A 27,973-nucleotide genomic window follows, 5' to 3' on the forward strand; every position below is an offset into this window, starting at 1 on the left:
TTTTAAAAAGCTCCAAGTGATTACAAATGGTTATAATGAATACAAAGCAATGTATTACATACAAAGCAACTCTAGGTTAATTATTTAGATAAATATTGTTTGTATCAAGAAAAACATTTTAATGACTATACCACCTACTTTGAAAACAGACATGTACGCTGTTTTTTACTTACATTTTAACTAGTTGGGCGTTATGTGTAACCATCTAACACATTACTTTTTTTTTTTTTTTCATTTAATGAAAGTAGAAGATACCTTGAAACCAAATGATGCTTATTATGTGTCAGGGAAAAGAGAATAATTTTGACTTGAATGGGGGGAGTGGCAGTATGATTCTTTCGGAATATAAAATAAATTAGTTAAAGACAACACTTCAATGGATATAAGAAATTATAACAAATTTGCAGAGACAAATGTATTTATCTCTGAGTATAATACCAGCAAATAATAATGTCTTGAAAATAAGCAATGAACTGTGTTAAAACTTGTTCAAGTTGGCTCAGTTTTAATAGGCATTCTTGTAAATTTTTTAAATCTTTTGCTGCCAAATATTACATCAAGCCAGACTGGAATTATGTTTTCTTTCTGTTAAAATAACAAATTGATCTCAGTAATTTCAATCTCCTCTTAACAGGAGGTTGTAAAAATCATTCCTAACCTTCTGTTAAATTTGAGCAGCAATTCTGTATCTCTCCAGAACAATTTTTCATGCATTAAGTTGATTTTATTATGGTTTTGATAAAAACATAACTTCACTACTTATGGAAGAACTAAGTTTTCTTATAACTGTTTTATCTTCTGCTATTTTATTTTCAAATACTAAATAGTAATTGCAATTATAATACTATCGTTATAATAAGTGTGAATATTAATTATATTAAAATATTGATATGTCTTATTCTCAGGCATCTCTGCCACTATCTTAGTCAAGAGATCAACCTCATGCAATAACTTTTTTGATTCTGCCTGATATAACTCTAAATGCAGAAAGATAAAAATTTCAAAAACTCTCTTTTTGTAAACTGCAGCATTTTCTATAAGGCTTTGGACAACTACAAAGATTTGTTTCCTTATTTATGAAACCAGAGAAACTAAAAATAATTAAGTTTCCTTGGTATGCTCCACATATTTTAAATAGTTCAACACCATTGTAGTTTATAGATCAGAAAAGTTCAATCTTCTGTAAATTAATTTTCTTCAGAGAAGGCCAAGAGACATATGAAAACATGCTCCGAGTCACTAATCATCCACGAGATACAAATCAAAACAACAATGAGGTACCATCTCACACCTGTCAGAATGGTTATCATCAACAAATCAATAAATGACAAGTACTGGCGAGGATGCGGAGAAAAAGGAACCCTCCTTCACTGCTGGTGGGACTGCAGACTGGTGCAGCCACTGTGGAGAACAGTATGGAGTTTCCTCAAAAAATTAAAAGTGGAACTCCCATTTGACCCCGTGATCCCACTTCTAGGAATATACCCCCAAGAAACTAGAAACACCAATCAGAAAGGATATATGCACCCTTATGTTCATAGCAGCACAATTTACATAGCTAAGATTTGGAAACAGCCTAAGTGCCCATCAGCAAATGAGTGGAATAAAAAACTGTGGTACATCTACACAATGGAATACTACGCTGCTATAAAAAGGAAGAAACTCCTACCATTTGCAATAGCACGAATGGACCTAGAGAGTGTTATGCTAAGTGAAATAAGTCAGTCAGAGAAAGATAAATATCACATGATCTCACTCATTTGTGGAATATAATGATCAACATAAACTGACGAACAAAAACAGATCCAGAGACAGAGAAGCATTGATCAGACCATCAAACCTCAGAGGGAAGGTCAAGGAGGGTGGAGGGAAGCGGGGAGATCAACCAAAGGACTTGTATGTACGCATATAAGCCTAACCAATGGACACAGACACTAGGGGGGTGAGGGCATGAAAGGGAGGGGGGCAATAGGGGAATAAGGACACATATATAATACCTTAATTAATAAAGAAAATAAATGTGTCCAAGATAACGCAAGTTACAGAAAGAACCTGAGATTTGTTAATACCCCCACTGCCAATTTAGACTTACACTTAAGGGAAAACAATAATCAAATCCTTATGAATTAGTAAGTCCAGGACCCTGATTGAAAACTTTGCTCCACTTAGTGTTGGTTAAGATTATAAATTAATCACAGTCACTCAGTCTCAACAGCAAGCTGTTTCTGAATTACTCTCATTCTTTACCTGAAGGTTCTGCTTTAAGCTACAGAGCCTAGACCAGTGATGGCGAACCTTTTGAGCTTGGCGTGTCAGCATTTTGAAAAAACCTAACTTAACTCCAGTGCCGTGTCACATATAGAAATTTTTTGATATTTGCAACCACAGTAAAACAAAGATTTATATTTTTGATATTTATTTTATATATTTAAATGCCATTTAACAAAGAAAAATCAACCCAAAACATGAGTTTGCGTGTCACCTCGAACACGCGTGTCATAGGTTCGCCATTCCTGGCCTACACATTAGGTCCTCAACAAACGACACCTCAGTGGAAAGGCCTGAACTGCCGGGAGCCGGTCCATCCTTGCTGTTTCAAGGGACCTGGCATATATGGCATATGGTTCTTAATATGTTTGCTCACCTTCTTGGCGCTGTGTTTTAACCAAGGTCACCTCTCCGAGAAAGGTTGAATCCCCAGGTAGGGATTTTCCCCTGAAGTTAGGGAGGGAATAAAACCCTCAACTAAGTGCCAGGCGGGTAATTAATCCCTTTAACTACGAACAATCATGCTTAAACTACATAATCTTTTCTCCCTGGAATGGAGATAAGAAACGCCCTAACCTTTGTAATAGAGATTGATAGGATTGAATCAACTGGTATAAATACAGTTGTAACAAGACAGAAACACTCAGAACTCAGAACAGAATCAAGAAGACAGAACTCATGAGACAGAACTCAGAACACAGAACTCAGAACACAGGGCTTGGAAGACAGGACCAAGAGAGACAGAGCCTAGGCACAGAACCTACACAGAACGTTCTCTAGAGGCAGAAGAACTTCACTGGAGAGAGCATGCCAGAGGATCCTGGAGAGGGACTGGCCTCGGAGCCTAGAGACAGAGCCTAGCGGGAGAACATGGCAAGGAATCCTGGACTGAACCTGACTACAGAGATTGGCAGGAAAACCTGACTGGAACCTGGACACTGAACCTGACTGGAGAGCCTGGACAGAACCTGGCTGGAGATCCTAAGCAGAACCTCTCTGGAGATCGAGACCAGAACTTGGCTGGAGATCCTGGCTAGGCTGCTGATCAACTGAATGCTGTCCCTGTGTCATTCCTTCTTCGCCGACTCCGTCCACACCTATGGGGACCCCTGGACCTGCTGGGGCTGGACCCCGGCATATGGCGCCCGAACAGGGACCCCTACATAAGCCCCACTCTCGGGATGGATAGGACTCCACCATAGGAAGAGGGTGGATAGTCTTCGCCGACTCCGTCCACACCTTTGGGGACCCCTGGACCCGCTGGGGTTGGACCCCGGCACTGAACCAGACACTTCTAACTCTGATGGCTTCAAGGACTAGCTTCAGGGCTACAGGCTTCAGGGCTTGATGTCACTTACACATCACCAACTGCATCAGGACACAGAGCCAGAATTCCCAGGGCTGATGACTTCCTAAAACAGACTGCAAACCCCAAATTCCAGAGCCCACGAACTAGTTAAGTCTTACTTAATAAATGATGAGGGAAATGTAACTGAAATTCTTTGTTTGGAAGACTATCGGTATTTTTTAATGTTTTACTTTCTGATTGGCGTATGATAAATCTCTTCATCCTTCTTGATCTCTAATCCATACTTGAATAGGAACTTAAATGATAACTGTGTCCTACTGACCCCTCCAAATTTAAGAATATATTTTTTTGTTACTTTCCATGGCAAAGCAGTTAACAGGATAACTACTAGAAGAACCTGTCCTTCTTTATACCAGAATGTGATTTGACAAATCAACCTGTGCAACCAGGAATCGAATCTGCAACCTTTTGTTGTATGAAACAATACTCCAACAACTGAGCCACCTAGCTAGGGCTACACCCCATATTTTTAAATAATCCCTAATTCAATCACTTGCCTTTCATTGCTTTTTTGTATATACTTTTCCTGGCAGTCTTCTGTATTTAAAAGATAATAAGCTTTTAAATTACAAGTGTCTAAGAGAGTTACTTAGCCGTCAGGAGGCAAGTTTATTTTTGGAGAGGAAAAGTATAAGGTCATAACTGTCCTCTCCCTCACACTCTGCACAAGGAAAAGTAATTTTGTTTCTCTGGACTATGTATTGATTTGAAGGGACATGTTAAAGGTGACTACATAGGCTTTGAAATTAGTCTGCATGCCTATCCCTAATTCATTTAGCAAGCTAGAAGTTCTCTAGCTCTGACAAAAAAAAAAAAAAAACACACAAAAATTATTTTTTTCTTTGTTTAATAGTAGGCTGTCTTTTCCCCTAAGAATTTTTTAGGACATATCTACTGAGATACATTATGTACCTGAAATATCAGGAAAACACTCCTGTCTCAGCATGCCATTTCTGCCCATTGTAATTTAGACATTCTTCATGCTGCATTTATGTCCAACAAGGGTAATAGCCCTTACATTAAAGCCCAGCCTTTCTGAAGTGGCTCACCTTTCACTCCCTGACCCCACACCGCCTCCAACTCCCACTGCGTTTAATAAGCAACTCAAATGTGGTAAACTATCTTCTCTGTGCTGAGGACAAAAGCACCAACAGACGCATGATAACATGGTTTGGAAGAACACATTGAAATAAGCCCATAATTCCAGTCCTAAAATACCCCATTGCAAACAAAGTCTTAAAATTATTTTCAAACCCTAAACTTTAGTCTGAGTCCTTCAGTCCATGAATTTTTCTTCTGCCATGCATGCTTTAATGAGACACCAGATAATATATGTGTTTCTAAAGGTTTGCTTAGACAGACATGCAGCAAGTGTTCATCAAATAACTAAAAACAGCAGACAGGTAAATGAAAGGAAGGACGAAGCATCGCCCTACGGGGTGAAAATATCCTGGAGGGAGCCCAAAGGGCAGCAGAAATTCCAAACAACAGCACGTCTGACAGTCCATGTGACACTCAAGAAACAGTCATTTAAAGCTTTTACATTTTGAAAAGAGCGTTTTATATGAAATTGAAAGAGCACTGTGAATTAAATGTAATACATAGCTGACTGTACAGTGACCTTAAATGCCCATCATCAAGTCAAGGACATTTGTCACCTAAACTGTAATTATGAAAGCAAGATGGTTCTGCGGTAACCGGTTTGGCTCAGTGGATAGAGCGTCGGCCTGCGGACTGAAAGGTCCCAGGTTCGATTCCGGTCAAGGGCATGTACCTGGGTTGCGGGCACATCCCCAGTGGGAGATGTGCAGGAGGCAGCTGATCGATGTTTCTCTCTCATCGATGTTTCTAACTCTCTATCTCTCTCTCTTCCTCTCTGTAAAAAATCAATAAAATATATTTTTTAAAAAAAAGCAAGATGGTTCTGGAGCAAGAGTAATTTTGATATTAGACCGATTCACTCTACTCATCTCGAAAATTTCACGAATTTTCTAAGGTATATGATTTTACTGGGAAATTCTGCTTTCCAAAACAAACAAACAAAAAAATGCATTCTATTGTTTAAAAGAACAAAATCTGAACGATGCGTCGTCTTCCAGTTTTCAACTGAGATTTCCTGGCTCTGTCACCGTCTTAGATCTAACACCTGTATCCAATACTTCCAGGTTTTCCAACTGCGGTAATGAACCCTTCCCCCACTCTCCCTTCCCTTCTCCCCATGGCCACCCATCTCTCCTCAGGACAACTGTGCAGATTCACACATACACTATCTTTGGCTAATTTAACAGACAGCAGTAACTAGATGACAAAAAGAAAATAAGCCAATATTTTGGCCTGATTAGCTCTGTCCTCTAACACAAACAGAAGTAGCCATATATTGCAACTCAATACCTCTTTACCAACACTATATGCACATAACTTTATTCCCACACCCTCTGCTATGTCTGCCTCTAATGGACTGGTTGTCAAATAATTCTGTTAGTCCAAATACGTAAGATTTTGGCAATTGTGGCCTTGTAGAAACACAGGCCTTTGTACTGTCTATAATGGAGTGAAAATATTACACAAAGTGATCCACGCATTGTAATGAGTGATTAACGTTCCCAGAGAGATTAACTATAGGTAAGAAATAGTAAGGTGCCAAAAAACTCCCTTGAAATTAATCCTCAAAGGTATTAAAATGTGATACACTGCACACATAATATTGTTTACTACATGAAGGCTAAGTCTTCTCTCATAAAGTGAAGACACTAGTATTATTATATAGAAAACATAGCTGAAATTGTTACCTAAAAAATGTTATCATGTGAATCATATTGTAAATACCAACATTTTATTTGATTTTCATTACATCACACTATGGGAAGAAAGCCAGGCACAAAAATCATGTGAAATGTGCATGCTCCCCACTGAATACACAAACACATTTAGTCTTTCCAAACAAATATTTGAAGAGGCAAGCCTTATTTTAACAGCCCGGCTAATAATTCTGAGATAAAAATAAAAAATAAAAAACACAGTTCTAAAAGCAACATATATATGTAAAACCCTAAGCAACTGGTGGACTGCTTGACCAGTCGCTATGATGCGCACCCAGGGGGCAGACGCTCAACGCAAGAACTGCCCGCTGGTGGTCAGTGCACTCCCACAGCAGAAGCGCTGCTCAGCTGACTGAGGGATGCCAGACACTGGGATCATGGCTGGAGAGCGTCGCTGCTGGGGTGCAAGCCTCTCCTGCAGCACGAGCCTCTCCCACCTCTGTGGCAGCACTACTGAGCAGCAACAGAGGCAGACACCATGGGGCCAGGATGAGTGGCATGGCATCTGGCCAAGGCTCAGGCTCCTCCCCGGCTACCTGCCACTTCACGCACTACTACATCCCTTGGGCATTCCCCTGGATTGGGCCAAAACCAGCAGTCCTACATCCCCCGAGGGGTCCTGGATTGCAAGAGGGCGCAGGCCAGGCTGAGGGACCCCACCAGTGTATGAATCTGTGCACTAGGCCTCCAGTTTTTATATAAAAATGCATTTCTTATCAGCATTGTTTATTTCTCATCCTTCTCTCTGTAATATCATTTGCTCTCTACATTTTAGTTTGGGGACTTGACAAGAGGCAGAATTGGGATCCAGTAGGGCTTTAAACTATTGAATGACACCTCACTGTTTTATGTCAGAGGACGAATGATTCCTTACCTCAATCTCCAGATTAATTTAATGACAGAGGGTTTTTGTATTTTACCACACATATACTGTGTGTGTGCATTTTACAGAAGAAACTCTACATGTTGACTTATATTATTTTCAGTGAAATGCAGGGGCATGAAAGTGGGATACAATGTAGTCATAACTTTAAATACTGTCAAACAGGTCCTCTAGAGACTCTCAACTAAAATTCAATTAGTCATTCTACAGAAACCTGCTAAAAAGAAAAAGCAGTTATAATTACAGTAAAAGATAAATGTACTGAGATGTCAATCATGATCCCTACGCTCAGATATAAGACAGAACACATAGCAAAATGGTCAAATGAATTCGCTTCATAAGGTCATAATAAAAGAATGTCTAACAAACAAAGTCATGGACACAGATGTATTCAAGATGAAAAGCAATTTCTAGTTCCATATATCTCATTCCTTGTGGCTTTGCTTTTTTATATGCCAGACTTTCAAGGAGTAGTAAACAGAAATTAATTTGACAAAGGGCAGACAAAGAGATCATAAAGGGAACTACTTCTTGGTAGTATTAACAACATTTAAAATTATATCCAAAATAAATAGGTGAAACAATTTTATGGCAAAAGCCAAATATTAATAGTTATGTGAAGGTCTTCTAATTATATTAAAACTTATATTGAACTGAACGTAATACTTGGGAAATGGGGAAATTTTTTCTTAATTTTCTAAGAAGAGAAACACCTTTTTGATTTACCACCTGTCCAAATTATTTTAAACCACATTATGTAAGTTGACATTTTTGCCTGAGCAAAATGAAAATAGTATCTTGGGAAATCAAAGATGAAAAGTATAGTTTATGTTCACGAGGACACTGTAGCTTAGTGGAGAGAAGGAAGTAAGTAACAATACTATAATAGTTGCAATTGAAATAACTACAAAGAACACTCAGAGCATATGTGAATATGAAGATAGAAGAAATATATGAATTCAAAGCCAGTCAGGAAAATGTTCCCAAAGCAGATGAAACCTGACTAGACACAGTAAGAATGGGTAAGAGTTTGATGGGTGGATAAGTGGAAAGATAACTAAACATTCAAAACCTCTGAGATTTTTCCCTGCTGGTGTGGCTCAGTGGTTGAGTATTGACCTATGAACCAGGAGGTCATGGTTCGATTCCCAGTCAGGGCACATGCTTTAATATATTTTCTTATTTATTTCAGAGATGGAGAGAAAGAGATAGAAACATCAATGATGAGAGAAAATTATTGATTGGCTGTCTCCTGCAAGCTCCACACTGGGGATCAAGTCAGCAACCTGGGCATGCCCTGACGGAGAATGGAACCATGACCTCCTAGTTCATAGGTCAATGCTCATGCTGGGCAGGCTAAAAGAACATTTTTAGAAATGTTTATAGCAGGCCTTTCAGCTACCCTCTCAGTCACCTGACAAAGGTAGTGAGGGGGTAGGAACTGCTGAAAAAGCATTGTAAGCAAATATTGATGGCATTATGCCTTCAAGGCAGAACAAAATTTTCTTCTTTGCTGTACTCTTCTACCCATCTTCAATCTCCTTTTTTTCTAATCTATTTATTGACCCTGACTTTCTTCCCTTCTATTTTTTCCAGTCCAAAAAGGTCAATAAAATGAAGCCAGTTAAAAATGCCCATGTATTTTATGGAGAATTCAATAGTTCAATACCAGTTTGTATCATAATCCAGACTTCTTTACTTTAGAATTGCCAAATATCTGAGGGTTTTTTTAAGTAAATGTAAAAAGGAAACATGACTGACAATTTATTTGAAAATAAATGGATTGTTCATTAAATTTTAATGATAAATCCAAATGTATTCTTTTTTCCATCTTATGAACAGATAATGTTCAGTGAGCATTTTAAAGGAAAATAGGGCAAAAACGGTATATATTGTAAAAAGAGACCAGTAAACGAAGAATATAAGAATGGATGCTCTCTTTCACCTTCTCTGAAGACGAAACACAAGTTACATTTGGCAAAAAATAACGCGGCCATGACCTTTCTTCCTCCTCTGCATGATTAATGACTTAATGTCCTACTAATTGGGAGATGTGGCTGAATTTCAAACACTTTCATTTTCTGTGCATATCGTTCTGTACTGTAACCACCTATTAAGCTGTTCATCAAAGGTGAGCCAACAAGGTCATCTGAGCAGCATCTCTTCACCTATTCATTACCCATCTTCAGTGGTAATTAACAATGGTAACATTTCCATAAATCAACATATTTCTGATTGTTCTCTGATGATAAACAGTGAGAATGTGTGCATTACAGCCCACCCCTTTTTAATTTCAGATTTTTAAAAAATTGGTCTAAATATACCACAGAGAAAACCCAGGTGAAATATTACAGGAGTTTCTTTAATTAACATGTACCAGGAAAATAAGGTTATGTACCTTGGAAGGAAAAATACAAACCTATGCACAAAAATAAATGAGTCTGCTGACACGTAAGGGTCAAACTAAGAAGCCAAGGGTGTCAGCCACCTAGTATCAATTTATTCCTCTCGCAAGAAGCTTATGGCTCAGTTCAGCTTCACAAATAACCATTTGCCTACTCAGCCAAGGAAAGTGACAATTTGGAACAGAAAGCAGATTTACTTCACCCTACTCTCGAAGAAACATCATATTCTTAAAAGGTGAACCAATTAAAAACGTTCCAAAGGATACGTTTTACTATATTCATTTAAAACCATACTTTGGATATGTACGTAACATTCGGTTTTGTTTTCTTTGTGTACTTGTGGTGTGTTATTGTTTATTGTTGATGCTTCCAATTTTTGCTTTTTTCATATCATATTATTTAGCAAGTTCAATCACCAGAAATGACATTTCCATCAGCTATGTCTAAAAATGTCATGTGAAATTCACACTCAGTTTAGAAAGGCTTTTCTGAATTTAGAAAATTCATAAAGATTAAAGTATTTTAAAGGACTCACAGTAAAAATACTGAAAATGTATTTTAAAACTGAAATTATTAGTAATAGGTCATCAATTATGTATGATTATATATTACAATTGATGATTATGTGTTATATAGTATACTATTATATTACATTGTTAAATATTATTATATTTAGTTGTGGGAGTCCAGGACGAGTCACCCCAAGAGGTGCCAGCCATGAGCCCGGCTTTGGGCTGAGCGGTGCTCCACAGAGGGAGTGCACTGACCACCAGGGGGCAGCTCCTGCATTGAGCGTCTGGTGCTCAGTATGCATCATAGGGACTGGTCGACCAGTCATTCTGGTCTTCCCCCATTCAATCGCTGGGCTTTTATTATATAGGATGCCTGTACATAGTGTATCATGATACCACATTTGTTTCTTTCTAAATAAGGAAACAGTTTATTCTCTTTAGTACAGTATTTTAAAATTCCCATTTGCATTGTCAATTTTTACAATAAATGTTGTTAAACATATATACACAGGGTTTGGCATGAATTCCAAATTAATATATAGAATCAGAGTCACAAATATTAGTCTGATCGTGTATAAAGTGATATGTATATATTTATGTCCTTAAGTTAGTTAAGAGAAAACACAACTCAAACTGGTTTAAGCAATAACGAAATATATAATTTCACAAAACCAATAACCTAAGGATTTAACAAGGTCAGGGTAAAGAATGAACAAGGCTCAGCTCTCTTTTCTACATTTCACTCAGAAAAGACCTTCTCTATTTGACAATTTGGACTCCAGGTTGCCTTTCCTCAGAGCCACGGCATGCGCATGACCAGGGACAACAAGAAAAGCAATCTCCATACCAGGAAGTAAAGATCCTTCCTTCCGACTTGTATGTATGCATATAAGCATAACCAATGGACAGGGGAGGCCAGGGGATTGTCAAGGGCGGGGGGGAAAAAAGGACACATATGTAATACCCTTTGTAATACTTTAAGCAATAAAACAATAAAAGATAAAAAATAAAAAATAATAAAAAAGATCCTTCCTTCCTTCATTCTAATTGGATCAGACCTATGTAGGTACCAAGTGAGCTGAACTCACATTTTAGATTATTTTGAAAGAACTTTGTTTTTTCTTCATTTTACTTTTTTTTTTTTAAATATATTTTATTGATTTTTTACAGAGAGGAAGGGAGAGAGATAGAGAGTTAGAAACATCGATGAGAGAGAAACATCGATCAGCTGCCTCCTGCACATCTCCTACTGGGGATGTGCCCGCAACCCAGGTACATGCCCCTGACCGGAATCGAACCTGGGACCTTTCAGTCCGCAGGCCGACGCTCTATCCACTGAGCCAAACTGGTTTCGGCCATTTTACTTTTTTTTATTTTTCATTTCTTGGTTTCATTTCCATTTGACTTTTTATTATATAGGACTAAGAAGAAAATATTTTTCCAAAGTCAGAGACAACAAAGACATAGTGAGCTCATGAAGAGCAATAGGATTAAAGAAAGTTACTGAGGGAAAAAACAAAGAATATATTAAAGCTCTTAGATGTGGTCAAGTAGCTTGACCACAGTAGTGTATTGTAACAATTAAACTATTATGTTATACCTATAATACTAGTAAGAAGATGCTACATATTCCAAAGCCATTCCCCCAAAACTGGGTAAAACAAAATGAGTCTCACCTTGAGGCATATCAGGTGGCAGATAATGAGGTTCTTGAGCACTAACATGTACCCATTCAAAGTCATCATATAGATCCTGGTGGTAATCACAGGCCCCCGGACCATCATCAAAAGTACAGCCACCTAAACCAGGAGAAGAAGAACGTTTAGATTGCTACATTCCAAACAGGCATGCTAAAAATGAAGAACAGGCTGGAGAAGGAAACATACTGAATATGTAATGTAGTACTATCATTTCAATAATAAATGAAACTATCCTGTTAAATTTTCACATAAATTAAAATTTCTATCAGTAGCTCCAGCTGGAACCTCAACAGGAAGGCTGAGGCACAGGTTTTAAAATACCAAAAATAATATGAGATACATGTACAGTGTTCGATACACATATAGGGAGTCGTACCTGAAATGTATAAACCACACAGAATCTAAATAGTTTTTAACAACTTTAGTGGATAGAACATGAAACAGAAAAAGGAATAAAAACAGTCTCTCCATAATGCAAGTTCAAAAAGGTGAAGTTAGTACTTAAGTCTTACCAATTTCCTCGCTTTGAAAGAATACATTGAAATCTACTTATGAGACAGAAGGAAGCTACGTAGATAGGGGTGGGACCATGGAAAAGGAGGTACAACTGGCAACCCAACTAGATGGAGTTACTGAGGCACCCCACAGAGCGGGAACGGAAGGGACACATGCCAGAGGCATGAACTTTAAAATGTATGGGTACTGCTAAGACAGGCAGCCTGCAGATAACCAATCACGAAGCAGTAATGTGTATAAACCAATCAAAAGGACATTGCTAAGGCAACATTCTTGGAAAAGACCAATTAGGAGCTAGCAAGACTACCCACCCCCTAAATTAAAAGGCACATACTTCCTCTTGCTCTCTTTCTCTCTTCTCCCCTGCACGCAATGGGTTCCTGGCTAACCTTGGTTTCAGAGTGGGGTGGAGGGGGAGCACATCCCTCTGCCCATGTGGCTTATGGCCATGCGGGCCTCACACATGGTCTATTAGACTTCTATTAGCTTGGACACTCAACTACTCCCGACTGTAATGTGGAAAGGGAGCTCTGGACACTGGCCTGCTCCCGGAGCCCCAGCTGCACCTTTTCCAGGACTGGCTTCTCCCAATAGACTTTGGATCCATTAATCGTTTTTGTCCGCGACTTCATTCATCTATTTTCGGACTCAACAAGACCCACTATTTTTGGTATCACTTATAATAGCAAATGAAACAATTAAAGCTTTATAGAGTCTAAAATTATTCAACATTTTATTTAGATTACTTTTATACACAATGATGACAATAGGAGGGGGGAAACTGAAGCATGAAACCAATCCTATTAGCCAATAATCACACCCACCACTTCCGCTTCATTTAATAACTGCTTTTTTAAATGGAGGTAGCTTTTCCCCTTTACATGAGTCATTTTTCCTGGCTTTATTTTCAGGGAAAATTTTATGACAGAGAGATTAATTACATTTGTTTTTCCAGCCTATATATATATATATATATATATATATATATATATATATATATATATATATATATATATATATAGGCACATACAACTCAACATATTTTGTTTATTCAAATCTTATGAAAATAAGAACTGGCCTATATGTCTAATCATGAAAGAAAATGGATTAGTACTAATGAAAATCCAGCAGCGGGTTTAATGAGGGAATCCAATAACCTGTCTCCTTTCAAGTAGCTTATTTGTTTAGTTTCCGCGGGGAATCTTTATGAAGAAACTCAGTGAATTCTGTGACCAAACAGGAGGCAAAGGGGTGGTAAACTGCGGTCCTATAAATTCTCAGTAAACAAGGAATTCATTTTCCTCATCAAAAGTTTGTCAATTTGAATATGAAAAAAAGTTAAGGTCCCTTACTAATGAGAGAAACAAGCCAGCATCCCAAACAATGAAGGCAAGATAGGATATGTCCAGAGGGCATTTGGCCCCAAGGACCTTTTTCAAAGCAGAATATGGATGTGGGTATCCTTGACTCACTCTTATAAACTACATCAACTCTTACAGGGGTCCTCAAACTTTTTAAACAGGGGGCCAGTTCACTGTCCCTCAGACCGTTGGAGGGCCGGACTACACTTTAAAAAAAAACTATGAACAAATTCCTATGCACACTGCACATATCTTATTTTGAAGTAAAAAAACAAAACGGGAACAAATACAATATTTGTATTTGCATGTGGCCTGCGGGCCGTAGTTTGAGGACCCCTGCTTTAAAACAACTAAACTTCAGCAGCTTGATAAGCGTAATACTCTCCTTTAAATATGCTTAAAATAGCCTTTTTATAAAATGCTCTCATAAAAAAATAATGCATTTTTAATTTAAAATCAATCAATGAAAAGAAGTTGCTAGGAATGCATCTTTACATAGCAAGGAAAAGTTATTTTCAAAACATAATTTGCTATCAACCCCAAAATGACTTATACCTTTGCCACACATGCCTTGAGGGCCCCCACTGCCCTTTATAATGGTGAGTGACCTCTGTATGTAAATTTAAACTACCAGTGGAACCTCCATTGGCTCATTTGAAAGACAAATGGCCTTAATTGCTGTCCTTCATAGCCATTGTTAATTTTAGACTCCAGGTTCTGAAAAGCAATACCTAGGAGTAGCTGTGCAAAAAAAGTGGGTCAACCCCAACAGTTTGTTGAGCATCACTGCCTAATCAGTCAAGAGTCTTGGAAATAGCTCCTGGTCCACTTGACTTCAGTGTTAAGAACACTTTTAATTTAAAATACATTATAATCTAAGAGGTACCATATATCCGTACACCACATATAGAGCATCTCAATAAATCTTTAGTAAAAGGTTTTTTTTATATCTTTTTTGTAAAGTATTTTATACTATTTTGTACATTGTATTAATGCAATGTACTAGATGACATAATCCAAGCCATATTTTTAAAAATAATTATAATAAAAGTAATAATAACAATTCCAGCAGTCATATACAGTTTAAAGAGGAATTGGGGGGGGGGGGATATGGAGGTAGAGAATTTTATTCAACTTTACAATAGATATGACATACTATATCTTAAGCTGATTTAATTATACACAATCCCTGTTCACCATTTAAGGCCCACTAGAAAGCCTAGATATAAAGTCTTTTATAATAAATACATAATATTCTATATATATGTTACTGAGTTCAAGACAACTCTATGTGTAGTATTATAATCTATTTAAGAGAAATACCTTAGCAGGGTTCTATTCATGAATAGAAACATAACTCGTGAATTTTACAGTTTCACCGAGCTAAATGGAAGAAGAAAAGAAGACAATACTGAAATGATGTTCAAGAAATTTAGTTAGGCAGAGGGGATGAAAATTGAGCAAGGAAACATCTTACATTCTCAGTTGTTGTATTTGCTAATGGTGATAAGACCATAGCAAGTACCTGCAAATCGTGTCAGGGAATGGTGACAAGTTCCTGGACTCTTAGAGGATAATTACTGCTGAATAGCCATTTCACAGCTTGCTAATCCCTCTGTTGGCTTCCACTACAGCAAGCCATTTACAAGGCTTTGCAAGCTACTTACCTAAAAATAAAAATCAAGCCAATTTGGACTTGCCAGAATTTCTGTCCATTCCTAAACCCTCACTGAAATACTAGGTACCCGCCCCCCTTCAAAAAACAAAAAACTATCCCTAACCCAAACATTATATGACCTAAACATCTAGCATTTCCAGAGACTCTTGACTGCTTATTTAAACAGCTGGTGGTGGCTCTGTGAGAGAGTGTGAAAACAGAGACCCTTTCTGCAGAATCACAGCAGAATGGATGAGAAACTCAAATCCTTTCTGAAGTCAAGTTTCTCAATAAAATGTAGGATCGGGTTGATTGAGAACAGAGCTGAACTGGAAAAAAAATAAAAAGTGAACGGGGTCCTGGACAGCTCTGAACATTTTATGAAGGAGGATTTTTTTCTACTCCATTGTACTAGGATCTTCCACATTCTCATCTGACCAGTCTTAACTTTCTGATTGAGTATAACAGCAAGAACTAGACAGTTCTACACTATCTGTAAAGAACATACTTTGTTCAACTAAAGATACAGACAATATTTCTTTTTATTTTTTTAATTACGTGGAATATAGTTTTAAAAAGTAAGAAGAAAGTCTTGGACAAAATGGGTTGGCAAAAATAACAGCACAGCTGTTTTATGACCCTCAGAAATGGTCAAATTAAATTTTGCAATTGTGAATTAAGATGGGATACACAAATTTGCTCACTTAAGTGATCATCAACTTTGGAAAAAATCTTTTCTCTATTAAGGATGCAAAGAAAGATTAATCATGTCACATCAGGACACATGCATACTGAATTAAACTAACTTTGAAAAGGTCAGCTTTATGCTAATCCAAAATCATAATATAAATTTACTGGTATAATCCCCAAAACTCATTGCAAAGAAGCCAACACATTTGAAAAAAAAAAAATCAAAAGAACAACAACAAAAAACTTATTACAGTTCAAAAGAACAAAAAGAAATTTATTACTGAATATCTTAAATGTAATTCCATTTATAATCTGAGTTCATATAGTCTATGCCCAGAAAAATAGGCTACTGGAAAAAGTGTAAAAATTGATGCTTTTAAATAAAGTTCATATTTCATCTGAAATCTTCTGGGATATCTTAGTGTGTATGTATATATAATTTTTGTTTCCTTTCAACTCTAAACTTCTGAGAACACTGTAAGTACAAAATAAAAACTGTCATACTGTGATCAATGGTTGTGTAGTTTATATCTGTTCTAAGGATGGGTAACACTTTTTCTCAATTTAAGTATTAAAATTCAAAAAGGAAGAAATATCCCAAGTAGATGCAAAGGACTAATGCCTTTGAGAGCATGGTATGAGTGAGTCACTGGTCATAATACATTGCTCTGGTTCAATACCAAAGTGGAACAACTGAAGAAAAATAACAAAATTTATGAATCAGAATTCCTTAAAAGATAATCATGTCAAATCCAGAAAAAGTCCCTTTGCCCTGCTTGTAGTTAATTAGTATGTGAAAATATTATGTGAGCTAGTTCCTTCATAAAGGAAAGGAATTGAAACACATTTGTAGAAATCTAAACCTATCATTTAATGATACAAAGGACTCTTAATGATGAGAGAACTCATTTCAAACACACCCACAAATTATCTAACTGTTCATCTGAAGAATTCCATTTCCAGCCAAGAATATATATTTAATATATATAATCCAAGATTATTTAGCTTGTAAGACTTCTATTGAAATTGTCTATGAGTCAAAGCAAATGCTATACTCCAACTGACCAGTCTTCCTTTCATAGGACTGAATTAACCAGAATGGAATAAGTCCAATTTCACTCCCCTCTATCTTTGCTGAGAAATGAGATTAAAATCTCCTATATTTCAATTAATAAGACCTAAGGAATTTTAAGGAACTGGCACACACCACTACTTAGATCAGCGGTTCTCAACCTGTGGGTCGCAACCCCTTTGGAGGTCGAATGACCCTTTCATAGGGGTTGCCTAAGACCATCGGAAAACACATATATAATTACATATTGCTTTTGTGATTAATCACTATGCTCTAATTATTTTCAGTTTGTAACAATGAAAATACATCATGCATATCAGATATTTACATTACGATTCATAGCAGTAGCAAAATTACAGTTATGAAGTAGCAATGAAAATAATTTTATGGTTGGGGGTCACCACAACATGAGGAACTGTATTAAAGGGTCGCAGCATTAGGAAGGTTGAGAATCACTGACTTAGATGGTAGAAGAAAGACAGTGTTTGTAGACGCAGCCCGGAGTGATGACTAAGTACATACATAGCTTTGCTATTTTGCTGCTTGGAGCTTCTATTTCCTCCCCAGGAAAATCAAGATAATAATAGACACAGTACAGTGGTATGAGGATTAGAGATAATACTTGTAAAGACCCTAACACTCAACAAGTTTGATTTTAAAGCACCCTTTTTGTCATGCTCCATTCTTTACAGTTGATTCTGTATATATGCTATACAAGTGAAACCCTATACACATATTAAACCACTAAAGCCTAAATGAGAAAGAAACTTATGGCTTCCATTTCACTTACCCAGAAAAACTAAATACAATTTCCATAAAAGCAATATTACCATATTACCATAATCAGAATTCCCTGAACACTCACATCAGATATGCTTTCATTTAGAAAAACACCTTCATTTAGATCAGAGGTCAGCAAACTTTATCAGCAGAAAGCCAGTTAATAATATTTTAGGTTTTGTAGGCCATACCATTTCTGTTGCAACTACCTACCAGTCACTGTAGCAAGAAAAGAGCCACAGACAATACCTAACAAAGGGGTATGGTTATATTCAAATAAAACTTTTATTTACTAAAACAGGTGGCAGGCTGGCTTTGGCCTGTGGGCCATAGCTCACCAACCCCTGATTTAGATCACTGGGATATTAAGTATTCTGAAAATTATGGGTTGTGCACAGTCTAGTTAAAAGCTTACAGCCAAGGATCTTTGATTTCTGCCGCACCTCTATATTACTCAATTTTCTTTCCTATATATCAATCTACATGAGGCAATAGCCACAGCCAGGAAGCGGACATAGCCTCTGACTTACAATAATATGCCTGAAACTAAATCAGATTGCCTGGCTGGAGAGAGGGATCAGTAAAAAGGGAGAATATGAGGGAGCTAAAGACACTTTTAAGGTCCGCTCATATAGGCTTCAAACTTTTAAGACCACAAAGAGTAATATATTTAACACTGTGTCCCAGCATATACATGGCATCCATGCACGCAAATATTTACATACAGAGTGTGTAGGAACACAGGAATACATTATTCACTCAGTTGGAGGAGGTCAATAAGAGGACATGACCACTAGCAGGCCCAAGACCTGGACCCAGGCAACTGGATCCCCTCCCATGTCCTAGGAATAGATGTTCCACCCACTGAAGCAGCCTTCAGAGAGAAAGGTGTTGTTGAGACCATCTGAATGGTATTCATGACTGAACTCTGTTAAGGACTCTATATAAACCTTTAGGATGCTGGCTGGCAGGCAGATGTGAGGATCTACCCATCTTGTGACCACCCATGGCAGGCATCATAAGGAAGTTCTCTTGTTTGTTAAAACTGCCACCTACCAACCCCAATGGTCTGCCTCTTTCTTAGGTCTCTCCTCACCCTCCATGTACAGAGGCCAGTTTCGAATTTTACCTAGGGCATCCCCAAGGTTACAAACCAACAACTCAATCATTTATTTTCTTCTTCTATAGGTCACAAGTCCAGAGTTCTGTCTATAACTAAAATAAAATGGAGAGTAGTTGTGTGAATCAGGAAAGTAAATATTTAAAAAAAGAAATAGAAAAAGCTAGCAATTCCCTGTCTGAAACACATGTAAGCATATGTCCATCATGGGAGGGGACCCAGAAGACAGGTGTGAGCAATCCAAGTCTCCGTACCTACCTTTCAGGCCTCTGGCACAAGCTGAAGTCGCAAAATAAGCCTGTGAGACCTGGTAAGCCCTGATACTGTGTATGTGACTTCACCTAACCTCATTATGGAGTTAATGACTGATTACATGCCAAACAGCCATAGAAATGATTTCACAGATGAAAAGTGGTATATTAAAATATAAAAGGAACTACTCATGAAAAGTATCTCACCAGGTTCACAGAACAAGAAAATATCAGAGCCAGGACCTGGATCCAGGCACAGTGCGTTCTTTACTCTTAAGCATCACCCAGGTAACGAAATGGTAGTGCCTCATCCTCTGAGGATAAACTGTAGTAAACTTTGAACCACATGGCAGCCTGTCACGCCTGATGCCACAGACAGCAGAGGGTCTTTAACAGAGAGAGCAATAAAAGCCTCACTGATTAACTAGTAATGTCAGCAAATAATTTTATTTAAATAGGTAGACAAGGCTGAGAATTTGTATGATCATAACACTGTCCTGTCACTCTTGCTTGACAACCTTTAAAATTCACCTAGTCTCCCCTGAAACAAGTATGAACAAGTGCCTTTTCTAGCTTTCAAACATCACAATAAATTAAAAGCAATTTTGTTCGGGCAATTTTTGCAGTAGCCCTCACATTAATCCTAGGATAAGAAACTAAGTGCTTCTCCAAAGATCATTAGTGTATTTACCCAAGTGTCTTTTCCTTTTTTTTATCCTTTTATCTAGTCCAGTAAAATCTCATCTTTTTTTGCTTAGTGTTAGATACACAATCTAGAGAAAGCCATTGGACAAAGTAATTGAAAGTAAATGTACTGAAAAATAAAATTCCCAACTAAAACCATATTTACATTTTGGTAAAATTGGAAACCACCCAGGCTCACATTTAAACATTTCTTTGTTTTGTTTTGTTTCTTGTGGAGGGATTCCTGATGGGCTCTACTTCACCCATATCAGACACATTCTGACTAATTTCAACTCAAGCATGATGGGTAAGGGATCATGTTTCATTTATGAAGAGAGTTCTGTTAAATGCTGAAGCCATGTAAAAGAGAATTCCATAACCCAACCTCCTAGACCTAGAGGAAGGGCAAAGATCTGCTCTGAGGCTTTGAATTTAAAGTTTTATATCAGATTGGCAAAGGAAACTTAAATGTACTTGGCTACATTTTAAGAAGGTCAACAATTCAAACATTTTTGTAAGACTTTGAAATACACTTCAAGGAAATGATAATTAACTAAATTATATTCTTAAAAGTAAAGAATTATGGTTCTTTCTGCCATTTTCTTTATAAAATAAACTAGATATCATTATTTCCATCAATAGATAACTACTGCTATGAACACATTAATTAGTTCTCACTCCAAGCACCATTGAAACAAACAGTTTGGCCAGGTCCACAGCTAACAAGCCACTCACACAAACACAAGAAAATCGTTTACGCTGACATTGAGTGATGTCAGAAACCTTGTTGTCAGGGACCTTTGCCCTTTTTCTCATAAAGGAAGCATTCTAGGCTTTAACCACAGGTTTAGTAAGGCTTATTATATAGCCTTTGAAAGTGTCAACTTCTTAGCAAGTCAGTGCTGAATCCTGACTCACAATAACTTTCTCTTCCCAAGTTCCTTGCTCTAGAGAGTACATATATGTTTACCATTTAGTGGAACTGCCACATAAAATAAAGATTTCTCAAGCAACGAAAATCACTGCTATACAATGACATTTAAATGACATGTAAGTCAATGGCCATTCTGACCTAATGGAGAGTCCTAATTGAGAGAACTGGTGAATAAGGTTTTACATGGGGCCTCACCAAGATTCAGGTCTGACTGTATGTTTATTTTCTCATCTCTAACCCAACAGAAAACACACGCACACACACACACACACACACACACACCAATTTGGCTTCATTTCCATCTCTGCTTCTACCTACTACCACAATATCCAATGATATTAAATCTACGTGCTCTGTATTTAAGTCATCATTAAGTTAGGATTTTAGTTAAGAAAACATTTAGGTGAGTCTTATTATTGTTTTATATTTACATGGGATTTTTAAAGAAATATAACCAGTAATTTGAAGAATTAGAAAAGGGAAAATAAGCTTACAACAGTACCCCAACATACCTAGGCCTTTGTAAAAAGATAAAGCTATATGATTACAAATTCAGTTATATGCTAGAAATTCATGCTACAACAGACACCCCCCCCCCCCGTAGGACTCCTAAAATGAAAACCACTATAAATCAACTATTTCTACATGATAAAAATATTTTAAAGATGGTGACTCTGGCCGAAATCGGTTTGGCTCAGAGGATAGAGCGTCGGCCTGTGGACTGAAAGGTCCCAGGTTCAATTCCGGTCAAGGGCATGTACCTTGGTTGCAGGTACATTCCCAGTGGGAGATGTGCAGGAGGCAGCTGATCGATGTTTCTCTCATCGATGTTTCTAACTCTCTATCTCTCTCCCTTCCTCTCTGTAAAAAAAATCAATAAAAAAAAAAATCAATATATATATATATATAAAAAGATGGTGACTCTGCCTACATGAGAATTTCATACAAAATTCAAAAATATGAAATATGTTTTAGTACAGAAAACAGCCCTGGGCTTGGAAAAATAACTTAATTGAGGCAGAAGTTATTGTTTCTTTGCTGCAAACTCCACACAGATCAGGGGCTCATGGTTCCCAAGAATAGTAGGCATAAAACTATATAAAGACTTGAAATATCTTTGTCTCATCAAATATCGATGATTGAGCTGAAGCATTATAAGCCATGTACTTAACAGTCTTATTTTAATATCCTCTCCAGTTCTTGCTCTAAAGCAGCGCTTCTCAACCTGTGGGTCGTGACCCTTTGGGGGTCGAATGACCCTTTCACAGGGGTCGCCTAAATACATCCTGCATATCAGATATTTACACTACGATTCATAACAGTAGCAAAATTACAGTTATGAAGTAGCAACGAAAATAATTTTATGTTTGGGGGTCACCACAACATGAGGAACTGTATTAAAGGGTCGCAGCATTAGGAAGGTTGAGAACCACTGCAAAGCATAATGACCAACTTTCTATCTATCAAGCTGTACAGTTTACTGATAAAAACAAACAAATTTCTTCAGAATGAAATATAAAAACCTGGATTTTTTTTTTTAAATCCACTCCCAAAGATATCTTTTAATTGATTTTTTTAGAGAGCGGAAGAGAAGGGGAGAGAGAAACATGGATATGAGAGAGACACATCACTTGGTTGCCTCCAGCACATGCCCTGACCTGGGGCCTGGGATTGAGCCTGCAGCCGAGGTACGTACCCTTGATCAGAATCAAACCCAGAATCCTTCAGTCCTCAGGTTGACACTCTATCCATTGAGCCAAACTGGCTAGGGCAAACCTGGAAATTTTTAATTTCAAATATGAGGGGTGAGAAGCTGACAAATAAGGTTTGAATAATAGATGAAAAGCAGTAGCAGTATGAGTTAGCGTTTGAAGTCTGGTATCTGCTGTGCAGTAAGACAGCTTTCCTGCCTTCTCACCTCAAGCGTAGCTTAGATTTTGGAACTTTCAAATCTCTAAAAATAGATAAAATAAAAAACATTATTACCATGTGGCGCTGACAAGGCCATCCTGGCAAATAATTAGTAAAAAACAAATTGTCCTAATTAACGCCCCAATAATCCCAAGAAAAATCTGTCATCCCAGCTATTTAAGTAAAAGCAAATTGCAACAAAAGTGAGGAGTTTTGTCTATATCACTTGCAAAACTTAGAAGGATTAATAATATCCACTGTTGATCATAGGTGGGATGACAATAGGAGAGCAACTGCCACTTTCTTTTTTGGAGAGCAATCTGGTTTTATTTATCAAAGTTTTAATACACTTGCCTTTTCATCCAGCAATTACACTTCTGGAACTCTACCCTACATAAATATTAACATATTTGCATTCCTGAGTCCTATAAATACAAGCTAGGGCTACCAAGCCTTCAATAAAACAAAAACAAATTATTGTAGGTCTTTTCAATGACACCCAAAGACAATAGGACTACCTTTTCAAGCTTGAAGGGCACTTATAGCAAAATTGCTTGCAAAACAATCACAAATGTTGTGTTAATGACTGCTGGTTATAATAGTTAACTCACATGGAGAACCTAACCAATTAGGGAAGATGAAAACAACACATATTTTAAGGGGTGAGGTAGAATCTAGCAATTATTTGGCAAATGTTGAGACAATAAAAAAGGTTCACAGATATTATAAAGGTAAAGAAATGTTGAATCAAGTGCACAAATGGAGGGAGGAATGTGTCATAGGAGATCAATGACATAAAAGTATCCTTCTTCCCCAGCCACTAATTCTTTCAACTAGGTATTTCAGCAGATTGAGAAAATAAACAAAGGAAACTACTTATGAGAAGTAACATTTTAATAAACCATTCAAAATAAGATTAATTACACCAATACCATTGTAAGTCAGCCAAAAACAAAGTTATCTGAAGAATGACTTTGAGTATAACTTCCTAGTACTGTACTGACATAAAATACCATAGCTTAGCTCCTTTTCACTTGTCACTTCAGTAACGTCAGGCCTCATCTGAAGGTACAACCAGAATGCAAAGGCATAACAGAGAACCAAACATGTCAAAAACATTTCTGATGCTACTTCATCTGCAAAGGATGCATTTATAACTTTGTCAGAGAATATACTAGTATACATATACATATTTCCATATGAAATGCTTAAATATATTTCCATGGTCATGATGTGACTATGCAGCTACTACTCATAACATTATTTAATACATTTTTCTAATAACTGATATTAGTGAAAGAAAAATCTATTCCTAGAAATAGAATTTTTAATAGATGGATTACAATTCAATCAACCAGTGCAATCACATGTTAAACTTATTAGGAGAAATAGGAAAATATCTTCCAACTTCAAGTCCCTTCCTCTTATCTCTCAATTTTGTGTTTAATTTTAGTCTACAGTTTGGATGTTCACAAAGAGCTTACTTAGATCAAGATAATGAATAGAATAGAGGAAGCAGAGATGAAGAAACCAAGACATGAAAATTATGGTACAGAGCAAGTAATCAGCTGATATTCCAAGTAGTTGTAGTTGATTAAGATTCTTTCAGAACAAGTTACTTTACAGAGTGGATAGTGTCAGGAAGAAAGGATATTGGGTTAGAGAAAATAGGAGGTAGAGACCCGGAGGAATGAAAGCCTCTGCTGGAAAACGGACAGAAGATAATTGGGGAGAGAAAGGGGGGAGCTGTGCTAAAGATTAAAACTAGCAGCTTAATGAGTCCAAAGGGGTCAAGGACGGGGATAGAGAGACCTCTAAGGTGAGACCTAGATGGACATGATAGTTGAGGTTTGTGACCTACTCAATCTAAGCAGCATAATACAGGTATAACAGGTGGACCACTCATGTTACCATGAATTGTGTAAACTTGTCTCCCTTGAAGAACTGCCTGTATATACACAGAAGGATTTTAGATAAAAAAAAGAGGCACTCAGATTCTTGTTCAATAGGTTTTTAACTCCAACCTGTTAAGGAATCCCACATCTAAAAGGAAATGTGTAAGGTTAGGAACCTTCTCCCTGCTGTGATCACATCTACAAGCAAATATCCTCACAAGATCAGAATCATCCTTTTTTAAGATTCTGTAGTCTACCCACAGCCTGACTATGCTTCATATAAGGATTTGCTTTTCATGTATTCAAAGCATCCTGTAAAATAGACAAAGACTTATTTTTGCTGTGGAGATATTAGCAATAATATGGTGATGTTTTTGAGAAAAATTATTTCTACCAAAACATTAAAAGTGATTAAAAGTTAGTGACAGTCATGTGGCCCTGCATCAGCTTGCAGCAATGTCTACAAAATGTACTCTTAAAAAGGAATACCTATGATTTCTTTAAAGACCACAAATGTTCAATGAGTGAAAGGTGATTGAATCTGACTCCATGGCATTAATTACACTGCCAAAGGTGAAGTGAGAATTCTGAGTCAAATAAAATTTGTGGTAGTATAAAACACTGGTCTGGAATCACAGGGGAAGAGAAATGCAGGGTAAGTAATTGAAGGCAGGAGAGTTGACTTCCTGCCCAACACTAACTTGGCTGAGCTCTCAGTGGTAAAACTCTTTTTCCCAGCCTTAAATTTATAATCACAATAACAACCAAAGACTCCCAAGAAAGCCAAATGAACACACTCCTCCTCTTAAACATTTAAGATACAAAGTAAATCTTTCCAAGAACCCAGAATGCCAGACATACAGTATTTTTTTTTTCAAATCTCGATGTTACCATGGAGAAAAGTCAGATCTAAACCAGTCAACAGTACTATATACATTATGCACCAGAATATATAAACATGTATTTTCATAAAGAGAAAGGAGGTTTTTAAAAAAAATAATTTCATCCCTGAATCGGGAGCAATTTATTTCGATCCTATGATCAAACCTATTCTCTACACATTGACAGCGTCAAGTAACAATAAAATACAAAATGCGCGATTTGGTATGCAGTTTTGCGATTACAATCTTTAGATGCATTAGAATTCACAAACAATAGTTAGGAAGGCTTTGTGGATCTCAAAGGAGATTAATGAAACTATTTGATTAGAATACAAAGTGTAAAGCCAACCGTTCTTTTTTAAATGTTTTTATTGATTTCAGAGTGGAAGGAGGAGGGAGGGAGGAAGGAAGGGAGAGAATCATTGATTGGCTGCCTCCTGCATGCCCCTTACTAGGCGATCAAGCCTGAAACCCAGGCATGTGCCCTGACTGGGAATAGAAACATGACCTCCTGGTCTACAACCACTGAGCTAAATTGGCCATATCCAACAGTTATTTTTAAGATACAAAAAAAAAAATATGTAAAACTATTCATAAGACCCAGTATATACTAAATAAACATTAGTTGTTTTTATTTTTCCTTTTTAAAATCACATATATTCCCATTAACCTTCATGTGAAGTAATTCATTTAATCGTCACAACAACAGGAACCTATGGGTACTATTATTATGTTCATTTTTTTAGATGAAGAAACTAAAGGTAAGCTTTTTACCTCAACTTAAGAGATTTATTCAAAGTCACCTTGCTGGCAAAGGTACCAACCCAGGATCTAAATCCAAGCATAGCTGGTATTTCTAAACCGTTTTTAATTGGATGAAACTAAGTACTTCAAAGGAAAGAGTAGCATCAAACTTGAGGAGAAAGCCAACAGGAAAGTCAGGTATTACCAAGTCAAAAATGTAGACTAAACAAGCAGCCACAAACCATAAGCCAGATACCACGGGTTTTCTTACAAACGCAGAAAAGATCTCTGGAGAAAGAAGATACATTTTTGTGCAAAGTATGGCCAACTACAAGAGTTCCCTTGGGAAAAGCAGATTTCATGTTCCAAACACTCCCGTGTAGTCAAGTAATGGCTCCCTCTTGGCCCAAGAATTTCATACACTTCTCCAGCCAGTGAATGTTAAGTGAGCTACTGGCACTAGTTCTATTTCACTTCTTTCTCCCTGTTTCTTCCTTGGAGAAGGAGAGGAGGCCCAGTCCCATTTCAGCAGCTGTGACTCAGCTGTCTACATGCCTATACCAGGAATTTGGACATCCCTTCAGAGATACCATTTACAAGTGAGAAATTGTTAGGAGAGCAAGGATGCGTGCCTCTCTCAGTGAGCATCTCTTGTGTAATCAATATTTTTAACCCAGTTTATTTCAACATCTACAACCCAAACAGTTCCTCAGTAGTAGAGGGCATTTAATTAACTTGAACTAGCTATTTGAGGATGCTGACTGTATTTAAGCCCGCCTACAGATCTCTAAAGCAGGACAAGGCAGTGACATTCTAACCTGACTCCAACCGAGTTCAAAACGATTCCATAAAGAAAGAGAAGTACAGTATCAAGGGTATCTGTCAAGTGTCTATCCACATGGAATGCTGTTCAGACTAGTGCATAAAAGGACATTCTTTTGCCCCTTATCTCAATGAAGTCCACCCTAATTTCCTGGGGAAATGCAGGGCTACACTTGCTCTGAAGATGCATTTATTGAGGATGAAGGAATTTAAAAATGTCAGGAGATGCAAAAGATCGTCAAGCTCATCAAGAACCATTCTCCACCCAGCATAGGAATGTCCACTAGAGTCTCAGGACAGATGGCCTCTCTGCAGCTGCTTGGATATTTTCATGCTCTTCATCTTAAGGCACGACCTGGGTGGTGTCAATGGTATCTCTCCATGATGGCTTTGAAATCACTTGACAGTTCAGATGGAATGACTTTAGATCTTCCCAAAGACTGCACCCTACTGAGTGTAATACAACCACTAGAATTCAGAATTGGAAGGGACTTTGAGGATTATTTAAGCACAGGTGACTTTTTGTGTTAAGCTAGACCACAATCTAGGTTTATTAAGTAGGAGGTATATAGGTACATATATTGTGAAACATGCCTATAATGATCACAATGAGAACTGCCCTTCCATGCTGAGCCAACTTTTCAAAACAAAAGCTTCATGTCTACTGACTTTTTATCCAAACTGATGTCTACTTCTTAA

The 27,973-nt window shown here is 37.3% G+C and overlaps 1 protein-coding gene across 6 annotated transcripts in view; it reads right to left on the minus strand.

The window, feature by feature from the left end:
* PTPRK (protein tyrosine phosphatase receptor type K) overlaps positions 1 to 27,973 on the minus strand; it is a 478,052-nt gene that overhangs the window by 342,042 nt on the left and 108,037 nt on the right. For all 6 annotated transcript variants that reach the window (XM_059700287.1, XM_059700286.1, XM_059700289.1 and 3 more), the window contains exon 2: positions 11,933 to 12,055. In XM_059700287.1, the coding sequence (XP_059556270.1) occupies positions 11,933 to 12,055 (123 nt within the window). The remainder of the gene's footprint in view (positions 1 to 11,932; positions 12,056 to 27,973) is intronic.

The sequence above is a fragment of the Myotis daubentonii genome, chromosome 6 (assembly GCF_963259705.1).
Source record: "Myotis daubentonii chromosome 6, mMyoDau2.1, whole genome shotgun sequence".
In the NCBI taxonomy this organism is placed as follows: Eukaryota; Metazoa; Chordata; class Mammalia; order Chiroptera; family Vespertilionidae; genus Myotis; species Myotis daubentonii.